This window comes from Pseudopipra pipra, chromosome 3, assembly GCF_036250125.1.
Source record: "Pseudopipra pipra isolate bDixPip1 chromosome 3, bDixPip1.hap1, whole genome shotgun sequence".
In the NCBI taxonomy this organism is placed as follows: Eukaryota; Metazoa; Chordata; class Aves; order Passeriformes; family Pipridae; genus Pseudopipra; species Pseudopipra pipra.
Genome location: NC_087551.1, coordinates 50,884,638 through 50,897,657, shown reverse-complemented (window position 1 = coordinate 50,897,657; position 13,020 = coordinate 50,884,638). Strand labels below are relative to the sequence as shown.

The 13,020-nt window shown below is 38.7% G+C and overlaps 1 protein-coding gene across 7 annotated transcripts in view; it reads right to left on the bottom strand.

The window, feature by feature from the left end:
- Positions 1 to 3,789: 3,789 nt before the first annotated feature.
- PCMT1 (protein-L-isoaspartate (D-aspartate) O-methyltransferase) overlaps positions 3,790 to 13,020 on the bottom strand; it is a 37,343-nt gene continuing 28,112 nt past the window's right edge. For all 7 annotated transcript variants that reach the window (XM_064649105.1, XM_064649104.1, XM_064649106.1 and 4 more), the window contains one exon: positions 3,790 to 6,029. Coding sequence is in view for 5 of the 7 variants with exons in the window: in XM_064649104.1 (XP_064505174.1) it covers positions 6,017 to 6,029 (13 nt within the window). In the remaining 2 variants the exon portion in view is untranslated. The remainder of the gene's footprint in view (positions 6,030 to 13,020) is intronic.

Genomic DNA, 13,020 nt, shown 5'->3' with positions numbered 1-13,020 from the left:
ATACATATTTCACTTAGAGTGCTTTTTGTGTTTTCCTGTTTTGCCCTTCAGACCACCTTAAGGGTAAAAACTACTTCAGAGTAACAAACAATACCTAGGTTTGATCCATATTTAGAAGTAAGGGCTTTTTTCTGTGATATGGGTTGCTTGCTGCCCACTTTTGCAGGGGATCCTAGCCTGAGCATCCCTTAATCATTCCATAGCACTGTGGGATTATAGCAGGGGCAGTTCCAAGAGCACATTTGCAAAACAAAAAGGCTGAAATAGGTCAGTGTGATGCTCTATTTGCTTTTCAAATCCCAGATAAACATAAGAGTTTCAATCCCAAGCTGAACAGAGCAAGTCAGAGGCCCAAACCAATAGCAATGCAAACATGCCATCCCAAAACAAAGAGAGAGCCTTTCTAGTAAGCCCCAACAGAATCCACAGTCATGCATCACTGAGGTCTGTGCTGGCTGCTTTCATGAGCATTGGGAATTGGGATTTTTTGGTTTCTAATGGGAATAGCTAAAGGGTAACAGCAGAGGGAAAACGTGGAAAAGATTCAGAGAGTGATGACAAACATAAAAACCAGACAGAGGCAATAAACACACAGTAATTACTATGAAAGAAAAAAGCCCATTAAACAATTGGCCTGAGCTCAGTAAGATGGAAACATGCTGTAAACAGGGAATATTTAAAGTGGGGGGGAAGGGGTAAAGCAGAAAAGGGGTAAGTCAGAAGGTGAGCTGCACTCTGCACTGGAGTCTTGAAACACAAAGAGAAGTCTGGAAGGACTGGATCAGCACAAGAAGCAACTTCAGAAACAAGTTTTTAAAGATACCTCCTAAAATTTTAATTTTTGCAGTTGTAAGGCTCCTGGCTGACAGTTATAAACCACTCATAAATCAACAAAAACTGTATTTTGAGCAGGCAGAAAGGTTCGGTGAAGGACTGAGTCACAGTTTGCTTGGCCAATAGAAATGTATAATCCTGTTCTAGGGGGCAGAGCAAGAAACTTTCACATAGTTCTTCACAACTAAATGCACTAATGCACTAAAGACATGCATTAAAGGTACCTACACTTGAAAGAAATAACTGGACAACACATATACAGAGGGGGCAGGGAATTTGAATGGGTGCAGGACTGGAAAGGACTTGAAAGCAGGCAGCACAAAGGAAGTTTGGGCCTATAGGGAAAGCATCCCTGAAGGCTAATTCTATGCACAAGAGGCAACTTTCCTGATGCTGCCTCTATATCCAGAGGAGATGAGCTTCTCTAGAGCTCTAGTCAGAGCAGTAGCCTAGGCAGATGCTCTGAATCACCCATTCCCTAACCAGAAGCCTTTGAGAGTGTCCTGCTAATCCATAAGACACCTGCAATAAAAGTTACTGATTAGTCTCAGATGCCCCTTCTCCATTATGAGCTGAAAAAGGATTTGGCAGAACATGGTAAACAAGAAACTTAACCCATTCCTACTAAAGACACATAAGATGGAAACATAAGCTTAAACATGGCTAAAAAAAAGACCTCAGCTTCCCAGTAGCATCAGGGAATGTTTTCAAGAGTATCATCAGGTAATTTGCCCAGAAGCATATGATGAAAATGGCTGAACTACAAAGAAACATTAGAAGATCGAAGTGAGATCTCAGAGAAACTCTGTTTACAGTCTTTATGAAAACAGTCTGTTGTTGCTAGAACAGTTTTGCTAAAAGGCATGGGATTAAGTGTCTCAAATTTTCAAGTTTGGTGTGATGAGACACAAAGTGAGTTATTTTCATTTTTCCTTCCTGAAGCTTTCAGGCAATTTTCAATGGGCAGCTGGATCTTCTCCATACATATTTCAGCATTAACTACGGCCATTCAATTCATAATTTAAAGAAATACAATTTTAGTTCCTAAGCACATTCTGCTGAGCATCTCATTAACACCCTGCCAGGAGCATGAGAACAATAAGAGCCTTTCATAGGAAAGCTCAGAGCACATCAGCTGCATGATGAATTTGTGCTGTGTAAAAAAACTACCACCTGAAAAAGAAAGCAGCCCTGTATGTCAAGGATGAACTGTGGGAGGCAAACAGGTCAGGCAGAGGAAAGTTTACAGCACCTCTGCCTGCGTAAGGCCAAGTTTTAGTCCATGCTGATTTCCTCAGACCTGGCTGAAGCACGGAAACCCAAACCTTGCCACCAGGGGGGCTCTGAGCACACAAGCACATATTGTTTACAGCAAAGGCAAAGAGGGGTTATGATATCTAGAGTGTCTCTGCACTTCCCACAACTGGTCTGCAATCTTTCACAATTATAAGCAGATGGACAAAAACTCAAATAGTGCCAACAAAGGCAAAGTGTACAAACCCACAAAATCATCTTAAACCCCATGCTTGAATCCATCTATTGTACACCACAGCATTTAAACTCTAATTTACATCCTGAAATGCAAAAGACCAATTTCAGACCTCATCATCTCCTGCATCCCCCTGTGCACATTATGCCTTTCAGGCAACACTTCCCCTCTGTGGCTTTTCTTTTTGTTTGGTTCTGCATAATGTGCTGGTGTGACCTCACCATTCACCTTTTTTTCTGAGCCAGGACCGCCCCTCATTCACTTCAGCAGTGTACCTCTTCTTAGGACATTGCCTGGGACAAGGATCAAGGGTTCCATAAAGGTGATTAGAATTACTGATCTTTTGAACTGCATCATAATAGGATCAAATTCAGATATAAATCATGAGCTTGGTTTGCATTACTTGCATCATGTCAAAATCAAGAAGGAATTGAGATCATGTCCTCTTTCTGTGAACTCCATTTAAATCAAAAGCAGCACATCCTAGGGCACATTGAGAAAAAGAAAGAAAACACTGCTACTGTTAGAATGTGTTAACACCCTTCTTCCTGGCAGGAAGGAGAGTACTAGTTCAGAATTTTCCTCTGGGCATTTTACTTTACCTCTTTGTGCTGACGGTCAATTCCATAGTCCCACCATACTCATACCATACTGAGCTTGTCACTGTCACAAAAACACTGTACTCATGGAGAGAACTGCTGCCAGCTGGAAGCTCCAGAGCCTACGACGTAGAGGCCCCCGGGATGCCCGTTTCAAACTCGCTAACTACAAAACATTTCAGGAACCATCCAGGTGGCCTCCATCAGCAGTGCTGGTGCACACGTGCTGTGTGCTAGTTTCCCTCCAGAAAAAAATCATCTAATGAGCTCTATGCCCTCAAGCTAGCTGACCACTTTGAATGGAAATAGTGAATAAGCAGATCATTCCTGCTGTGTAAACAGAAAGCATCCATACAGCACACTAAACTTCTCTGTGGAGCACCCACAAATGTTGGTGCATTTTGAAGAGATAGGTATTGGCTCTTGGTTCTGCTGCTCAAAATCTTGTGGTCTTCTACTGTCTAGATCCTGGAAACAACCAGACAAATAACTTGGTGGTTCAGCCAATCTGTTCTCCCAAGCTGTTCTAGCTTAGAGGTGATAGTAATAGCCCAGAAATCATTCTCTCTGAGGTAGCTGGATTCAGCTATGGAGAGCAGGCAGAACTGCGCACAGGAAGAGCCTGTTCCCCAAAACACACAGATGTGAACAAAATAAATTCCAAACAGACATGTAAAACTCCACTTACATTCCATATATTATTAACAGGCTTTGTAACTGCTACAATACATTAACTGACTTAAAATGGACACATAGTTCTGGTCAATTAGTAAACTAGTATTTTTATACCTAGTTGCTTTCTTTTTCGACTTGTGAAGTCCTGCTGAAAGTTACAAAATCAACCACAAAAACAGGCAGACACCTAGATACAGCTTCCTCTCAATTTGTTTTATTTGGCAAAGTAGCAATTCAGACAGTTCACACAGCACTTATTCAAGCTCTTCAAATCTTCTGCATTTCAACTTGTCCTCATCTCCAAGTTTTTATTTCAGAACCATTGCTCCATCATGGAGGAGTTTCCATTTTCCAATTCCTAAATGCTACTCCTGGATACTTCCTTTCTGTCCGAGTACCTTGATACATCCCTTGATATAAATCCTCAGTGGAATGGGTGCACTACTCCCAACAGCCTTGGTCCCTGAAGCCTTACACCTCTTGAAGTGGTACTCCCCAAAAAAGTTGTCATCGGGTCTCAGTTTTAACGCCACTTCCAAGTCAGGCTAGCTTATTACACTGTGTCCAGAGACAGGAGTTTGGATACAGTTGAGCTCATATCTTTCATTTAACTGATTAAATTAGTGAGAAGATGTAAATAAAGCTGAACTCAAATTGAAAGATACAGTGACCAGAAGGTTGAACGTTAGCATGCATCAGTTAAGATATTTCACTTCAACACCAAGAACTAGATTCACAGTCGATTGTGGGTTAGTACAAATTTGTCAGACGCAAGTGGGTTTTTCTGGATTGTATTTTCTAGAATACACGCTATATTAATTTCTTTTTAAGATTACTCTTGTGTATGTGCTCCCAGGCTGCAGTCAGATCAGGAGGTGGTACTCTAACTTCCAAATATCTAAATTAAGTCATACATATCTTTTACAGAGGAATAGGAGGGGGCTGACCCTCAAAAGGAAGGTTATTTAAAATGTTACTTTTTCATATTCAGAGTCCTTTGAATTTTAACCTTTCTGCTTCCAGGGATTAATCTCAGCACAAATTATTGCTCTTCCACCATAAAAAGTTTTTTTTTTTCGTTAATCACTATGGGTTGCTTTTATGCAAGTTATTTTATTCTTTAATGTTTCTACCAAAAAAAAAAATGATAACATGCTGTTTTATTTCTGGTTGCTCAAATCCGAGCAAGATGACTGAAGACACGCTTTCCCCCTTTCCCAAAGCAGCCCACCTTACTGTACTGCTTCACGATTTGCTGTTGGCATTTTACAATACCAAAACAGAAAACTTAGGACAGAAAAAAAAGTTTTATAGCCTTCCAACTATTCTTCTATATGAAAACTGAACAAGTGCATCTATCTGTATGTAGAAGTCCATGATTCTTTCTGCATGTATGATGTTTTCCTTATATAACAATTTAGAATTCACTTTCTAAAAAGTCAGAATTTTTCCTGGGTGCCCACAGTTAGAAAAATGAGAATATTGATACAGCAAATGGCTTTGACAAAAGCAACTTTCTTTTAGAACCAAACGGGATTTTGTTTTTTAATAAAGAACAAAAGGCAATCCATATCTCAGTAGTCTACTACATACTGATCCTAGTCTTCCACACAAGCACACAACTCCCCTTTTGCTTTTAACATCAATTGGCAAAGCAGCATTGCATAAACTGTTCAGTGATTGGGACACAGCTTATATCATATTTATGGATTTAAATATATGTGTATCATACCAGTAGTGAGCTATAAACCAAAAGAGAATTTAAAGATTCCATTAATTAATTTTAGAAGGAAAGGGAAAACCATGCCTGTTATATCCAACTTGAACAGGAACGTTTGATAAGAGCGGCCACCCACCTCTGATGTCTTGAAGTTTAATATATACAAATGCCTGGTTTTAAGGTAAAAAAGCAGCTGATTGTATCTACTACATGCTAGTCTATGACATCATGTCAAAAGCTTAAAAAGGAAGTTCATCTCCTTTTAGTAGCATCTAGCAGACATCAGAACACAGAAAACCTGGTATTACCTACATAGTGTTGTAAGGTGCACAGAAGCAGTTTTACCAAGGGACACAGGAGCCGAGAGAAGTGAGTGTTCAAGTACCCCCATCAAAATTAGAGTTCACAAGCTATAGGTCTTTATCTGCAGTTTTGCAGAAATTCACTTTGAACAGATGAAAGTGAAATAAAGGCATGTTAAATAAAACAGTGCCCACATAAAACTTTCCACCATTTCTTTATCAGATTTGCCTTGAGCATCTAAAAAAATAAAACAAACACCACGCTTTTCCATGCTGATAACAACAGTATAACGAAGTCCAAAACAAGCTGCAATGCTGTTGGGTTTTCAAAAAGCTTTTAGAACTGGAGATGAGCAGTCCACTGTAACACTATGTTTGGGTCAAGATGATGTAGCTTTTACAATTCATCCCTGTAGAAAGAAAACACATGGAGTTATGTTTCTCCTCCCTTTGGAAATCATATTTGAAAAGTTTTGATATTGAATCAGATTACATTTAAGCGCTCATGCACATCAGCAAAACTTCAGAAATCTCTTCAAGCATTTAAGAAAAAAAAAAACAAACACCAAAGGAAAGGCAACAGCAATCCCATATCATCTATACCATCTCATTCTATTATGTGATTTACTGTGAAATATGTGTCCCTCTATTTTACATTTAATGGATCACTTGCTTTAATGAACATCCCCCACACTGCACAGCTAGTTACACAGCTACCTGTCTTCCAAATTCTGCTGGCTACACACTGGCAAGAAACTGAGCCAACTTACTAGACAGAGTACTGGCAAAAACCATCCTCTGTAGCTGCCAAAAAGGCAAGTTTAGCTTCAGCTATAGTCTCTCAAGAAAGCTAAGAACACATTCTTGCATTCACATAATGCAGTTTGTACCACTTAAGTTTATTTATTTCACAGAGGAGCTTGATTACCTCCTGAAGGAGCTATGATAAATCAGGAGTAGGTTATGGAAAGGGTGGGGGGGAAGGGCAGGATGCAAGGGGGGGTGTACGTGGGTGTATGTGTGTGTGTTAAAAGGAGATTCAGTTAGGAGAAAGGAGGCATCAAGAAGTCTCTCTAAATCACTGCAAGTAATCTAGAAAATGCAGGCATTTGTTCCTGCAGGACATTTCAAACACACTGGAACAGGAAACCCATAGAACCCATATTCTAACTGTAAAGTTATCATATAGTAGTGATTTGTTTAAGTATTCCTAAAGCACTAATTTTAATGCAAAATATCTACCAAATTTCAAAGCTGTACACTGTCCTGCTAAGAAAATTGGAAAACTCAAATAGAAGTGTTTGCCTTTTTTTTTCCACAAGGCACAAGCAATCTATAAATTCACAATGAGCTTGCTGCATTTTTTTCTTTTAGTAGATGCATCACTCTCATTAGCCAAAGCAAACAGTGTCTGAGTTAGAAAAAACTTCACTAATGTGATTGCTGGCTCAATACACCGGAGTATTTCCAGCTATCATGCAAACTAACACACAAAAATATAGTTCTACATGCACAAAAACAAAACTTTTAAATTACAAAGGTATTATTATCCTTTGGGAATCATAGAGTATGGAATGACAGCATGCAAGACATTTTAAAAGCAGCTGAAAAGCCTGTAGAAACTAGTGCTTAAATGACTAGTTTTCTATCTAATGCAGTTGGGATGCAAACCTTGTGATTTGTGAGGGATAAATATTTGCATTCTTTGCACTTTGTACGGCCTCCTAATAGTAAGGTACTAATCATACAGCTTCAGAGTGTTGCAGTAATTACAGACAGCAGAAAAATGCAGAAGGGGGAAGAACACATCTTGGCAAGGGTAAAGAAAAATCTGTTTATAGCCATAGGTTTGGAAGCTCTCCATATTTCCCTATCTCACAGAATGGGTATTTGCTTACTTTAAACAGATAAAAATAAACAAACATCTGATACCCAGTTTAAAATGCAGCGCCAGTGAATTCAGGACAAGTGTTTCATTCATCCTTAATACTTCCAGGAGCTGCATCATCAGTTAATATTCACAACTTCAAAAAGCATATGTAAGTAATGACTACTGCTATTGCTGGTTTAGTCTCATATGCCTAATTGTGGGTGTGATTTTCATCCTGGTTCCTATCACATACTCTCACAGCTTTATGAAAGCCTGGCCTTTTACTGCGACAAGCAATTCTTAATCCTTCAAACCCAAGCTAGATCCTCAAGAAACTGTAAGCCTAAGAAAAATTCTGTATTTACTCTGAAACTATTAAACATGGTCATTTTACCCAGCTACAGGCATTGGCAAGGTTTTTGCATAATGCTGCTAACTCAATGTATCCAAAGTGTGGGTTTGTTTTTTATTTTACAAAATGGTATTTCCACTTAAAATACATAATTATTATATAAATATATAATTTAAAATAAACTATTCTTACATGCCAATGTTTTAATTGTTGGTATTTTGCATTGTTTTACCATATTCCTGGCCACTACATCCTAGATGTGACTTTCAAAATAAAGATTTTCATATTCTGTTTATTAGAACATTTACTGTATTAACGGGATCAGGTTCCCTCAAGAGATTTTTCATTTGCTCTTCTCTGCTCATTAATCTAACAACAGTACACCAGCCCAAAACAATCCACGATATACATATTAAAATTATACAGCATTTATTTTCTACTGCTAAGAGAAGCTGAGCTTGTATGTGCATTATCAGATTATATATATTAAAAAGTTTCAGAAAAGTCTCAGATCACCTAGTAGGTAACAGTTGCCAGCTTTCTACCTAAAGTGAACAGCTTGCAGATACAAATACAAAATGCAAACCAGCATCAGCTAACCTGAACTTCAGTTGTATGGATCAGAAGCTGCCAAGCTGTGAAATGCACCAGGTTTCCACTAGTGGTAAGAATCAGGATACAGGCCTATCCTCCCAGTGGTAAATTGTAAAAAACTTAAAAGGAGACTCAAAAGACGACTGCTATTTCCCTGTTATTCCCCTCTAGTTGTCCTCTAGAGCCATAGGAAAGATCTACTAACTAATTTGTATTTTTCCCCTTTTAATGGGCATGACTATTTGCTATGATTCTTACACAACTTGCGTAACTGCCCTCCACCTTCATATATGCACTTCTTCCAATCTGCTTACTAGTTCCTGCTTAGCAAGCAATGTATATATTTAGGGTTTAAGTCACCACAGCAGGCCTTCTCAGGCCCTTGGAATTCTAGAAAGAAAACCACTCATCTCTCAACTGTGGCATCAAAGCAACTTCATAAGCTCAAGTAAAAGCAAATTTCAGAAGTCATTAGCTCAAAATTACTATTCTAGAAATAAATTTAAGAAAATTTTTAAAATTTTGGCTTACTAGGAGGGAAAACATATACACGTATATTCCACACTTCCTATGATGAGTATCCAACAACAAACTAAGAAACATTCTCAGAAAAATCTAATAAGTAGCATTTCAGGTAAATACCAGTTTGTAATGAAAAAAAAAAATCACAAATCTTATCAACAATAAATTTGGGATACAAGTCAGTCATGTAACTTTGCAATCTCTCACCACCTCTTTAACGGAAGGCAAATTAAATATTTGAACAAGCATTTATAAATTTATTTGAAGTCTGTATCTCACTCTTTTAGATCCACTTCAATTTTCTTGTAATTAGGAGAACGACTTTCCCTTTTCAATACATCATTCATCTATGAAAAACATGCTGCCACTACCGATACTGAAATTCAGAGTGCAGCCTAAGAGGAATTAGAAATACAGTACATACCCACTGTTTCAGCAGCCAATTATTTCTCCCTTTATAACTCTAAAGGCAACTAGATGCAATATTTAGACTTGTAGGATTTTAATCTGGAAAGGTGCTACTATAAAAATATTTATTATTTACTATGATAAATCATAAAATTGAGAGAGTCGGTTTAAATGATAAAGGAATTTTCTCTGCAATCTACTGTATCAGTTATAGCACATGCATTTTTGTGTAACTGTATTTGGTTTGCATGGCCAGGTTTTGGTAGTGGGGCGGCTACTGGGGTGGCTTCTGTGAGAAGCTGCCAGAAGCTTCCCCCATGTCCAACAGAGGCAACACCAGTCAACTCCAGGATGGAGCCACCCTGGGCCAAGGCCAAGCCAATCAGGAATGACAGTAACGCCTCTGTGGTAACATTTTTAAGAAGGAAAAAAAAGTCATTGGGCCAATCACAGTTGCAGCCAGAGAAGAGTGGAGTGAGAACATGTGAACAACTCTGCTGACGCCAAGGTCAGTGCAGAAGGAGGGGGAGGAGGTGCTCCAAGTGCCAGAGCTGAGGTTCCCCTGGAGCCCTTGGTGGAGACTATGGCGAAGCAGCTGTGCCCCTGCAGCTCATGGGGATCCATTGGGGTGCAGAGATCCACCTGCATGGGGAACTCATGGAAAACCCATGCTGGAGCAGGCTCCTGACAGGACCTGCAGATCAGTGTAGAGAGGAATCCATGTTGGAGCAGGTTTGCCGGCAGGACTTGTGACCCTGTGGGGACCCACACTGGAGCAGCCTGTTCCTGAAAGACTGACCCCATGGAAAAGTGACCCATATTGGAGCAGTTCATGAAGAACTGTAACTCGTGAGATGGATTCACACTGGAGAAGTTTGTGGAAAACTGTCTCTCGTGTGAGGGACCCCACACTGGAGCAGGGGAAGGACTCTTCTTCCTGAGAGCAGAGGAAACAACCTGTGACGAACTATCATAACCCCCATTTCCCTGTGCCACTGTGGGGGAGGAGGTAGAGCCCAGGAACGGGAGAGGGATGGGGGAAACATGTTTTTAAGATTTGTTTTACTTCTCATTATCCTGTTCTGATTTTGGTTGGCAATAAATTCAGTTAACATCCCCAAGTCCAGTTTGTTTTGCCTGTGATGGTAATTGGTGAGTGATCTCTCCCTGTCCTTAACTCAGGAGCCTTCTGTTATATTTTCTCTCCCACGTCCAGTTGCAGAGGGGAGTGATCAAGCAGCTTTGGTGAGCACCTGGTGTTCAGCCAGGGTCAAACGATCACAGTAATACATTTTAAGTTTAACAAAAAATATTTTGTGCAGAGATTGTTTTTGCCAAAGTAAAATAATCATTACTCTGCATAGCCTGAGGAATTCCATGCAAACAATACCTGCTAATTTCAAAGAAAATTGGACAACTAGCTCATCAGGGGCATTTGAAACACTGAATAAGAGTTTCTAATCAGAACCATATTTTAATATATCCTAATCAATACATTTTCTAAATGGGTGGTTAATCATGTTTTATGTACAAGTAAGTGGGATACAGTAACAGCCCCAGTGTAACCACTGCAGTTTTTGCTCAGAAAGGTTACACAGTCATAATAATTTTGTATTTTATCAGCAAATATGAATTTAGCATGACATTTATAAATAATTTCTACTAATGCAATATTTTAAGGTTAAAGTAGTTAACTTTTTTAACAGCTGCCTGTCTGGAAATCAAACCCAAGACGAAACACAGACTCATTGCTAAGTGTTACTTAGATTGTTATTCTCTTATTTCTCTTTGTATCAGCAATAGTAGGGCCAGCAGGACAAGGTATACCCTGCAGGTATTTAAGAGATGAGTAAAAGTGTCCCTTAGGGACATGGTTTAGTGATGGACTTGCAGTTGCTGAGTTAACAGTTGACTCAATAACCTTAAAGGTCTTTTCCAACCTAAATGATTCTATGGTTCTATGACTCTTAAAATTGTCTTTCCATATAAGTAGTAAGCGAACTCTCACAGAGAAGTAAAACCAGAGAGATCCTAATTTACACAAAAACTGTCAATAAGGCAGCCAAAAAGCCATGCAACACAAGAGACCTTTTCTCCTCCCTACTTACCAGTACGAAAAAAAACAACCCAATTGATAAGTTTTACGTGAAAGGATAAACATCCTTATCAGTATAATCACATAACTGGGGATCTACTGCTGGATCTCTGGTACACTATGCATTGTTTTGTTTTGTACCAGAGATAGGGTTCCTGTGGATATTCTACTTCCAAGTGTCCCAGGGAGTTACATGAGAGGATTCCCACTAATATTTGGAACTTAAAAATACTACTGCAACTGAACCTAAACTAGAAAATTGGACTAAATTTAAAGAAATTCAACATTATTCACAAAAAAAGATTCTTTATTTAGCATGACAATATAAATGTATTGAAATCCGAAGAATCTTTTCCTTCCAGCTAGTCCAGATTTTCTTTTGCTAGAAATTCCAGTTTTATGTGGTGAAGAATGATACAAAACATTTGAAGGCAGGTTTGACTTCAAACACCACTTACTGTTACACCACTTACAGTGTTGTGCTGCTTTGCAAAGAGCACCTTGCAGCCCCATTAAGGAACTGTACTAACTTCTCCAACATGTGAATGGCTAAGCAAAAATTTAAGCAGCTTCTTTCTTGCCAACTGGAAGGTCTGATAGCCTAGGAAATTGCTGCTGGCCTACCAATTGTATTTTGTGAAGGGACACCAATTCTTAATGTGATGAAACAGTTACCTGGATTAGGAATGAAATCACATAATGTAAACTAAAAGAATGACAAACTAAACACACAGGATTGAGTTACTCTTAAAAAGATGACTGTTTAATGAATTTTAGATTAACAACAACTAGAGTCTCTCATACACTACAACTCTCTATTAACAGAAAGACTTATAGATGCTCTTTCAGATGAGTCTATAATGATCTCTGCTTATAGATCTTCAATTAAAAAAAAGTTAAACTGAAATCTAGGAAGAGCAGAAAAACATCTCTTTCATCTTTGATGCCAGCATAGATAACAAATATTGATTTGTAATTAGGAGTTTGCTTAGAAGCAGCTGGCTGACCACATACTTTGGACTCACCAATAAGGAAAAACAACAAAAAAGAAAGATGTGGCCTCCTGTAAGGTCAGAAGTGCACTGGTATCTACCCTAGAAAATGGAATGGGAATTTTCTTCAGATCACAAAAAGGACAATTACAGAAAAAACAAACATTGCAAGAAGTGGACTTCTGAGATTCTCTTTAACAGAGATTTCCAAGTCTGAACCAAATTTAAATGTACATAGCAAGAAACAGCCTCTCTGCCTCTGTAAACCAAGTTAACCCTTCAGGCTAAGCATTTTTATTTTCTGATAACACCAGTGTAAATTCTTAAATTAAAAATAAATAAATAAAATCAAGAAGTATTTCAGGAAAGAACAGAAACTGGTAAGCAAATCTGGGGAAAACTTAACTAGCAGACAAAATAGAATACCAAACTGCACAGAAAAGATGCAAAGACATTAGAATTCTAGTCCTTAATACAGTACACCACCTTCACTAGTAGCAAATTATAACCATTGGCATTCCAGAAACCCTTCTTACAAATAGGGTTTGTTGAACACACTTTGCTGTTA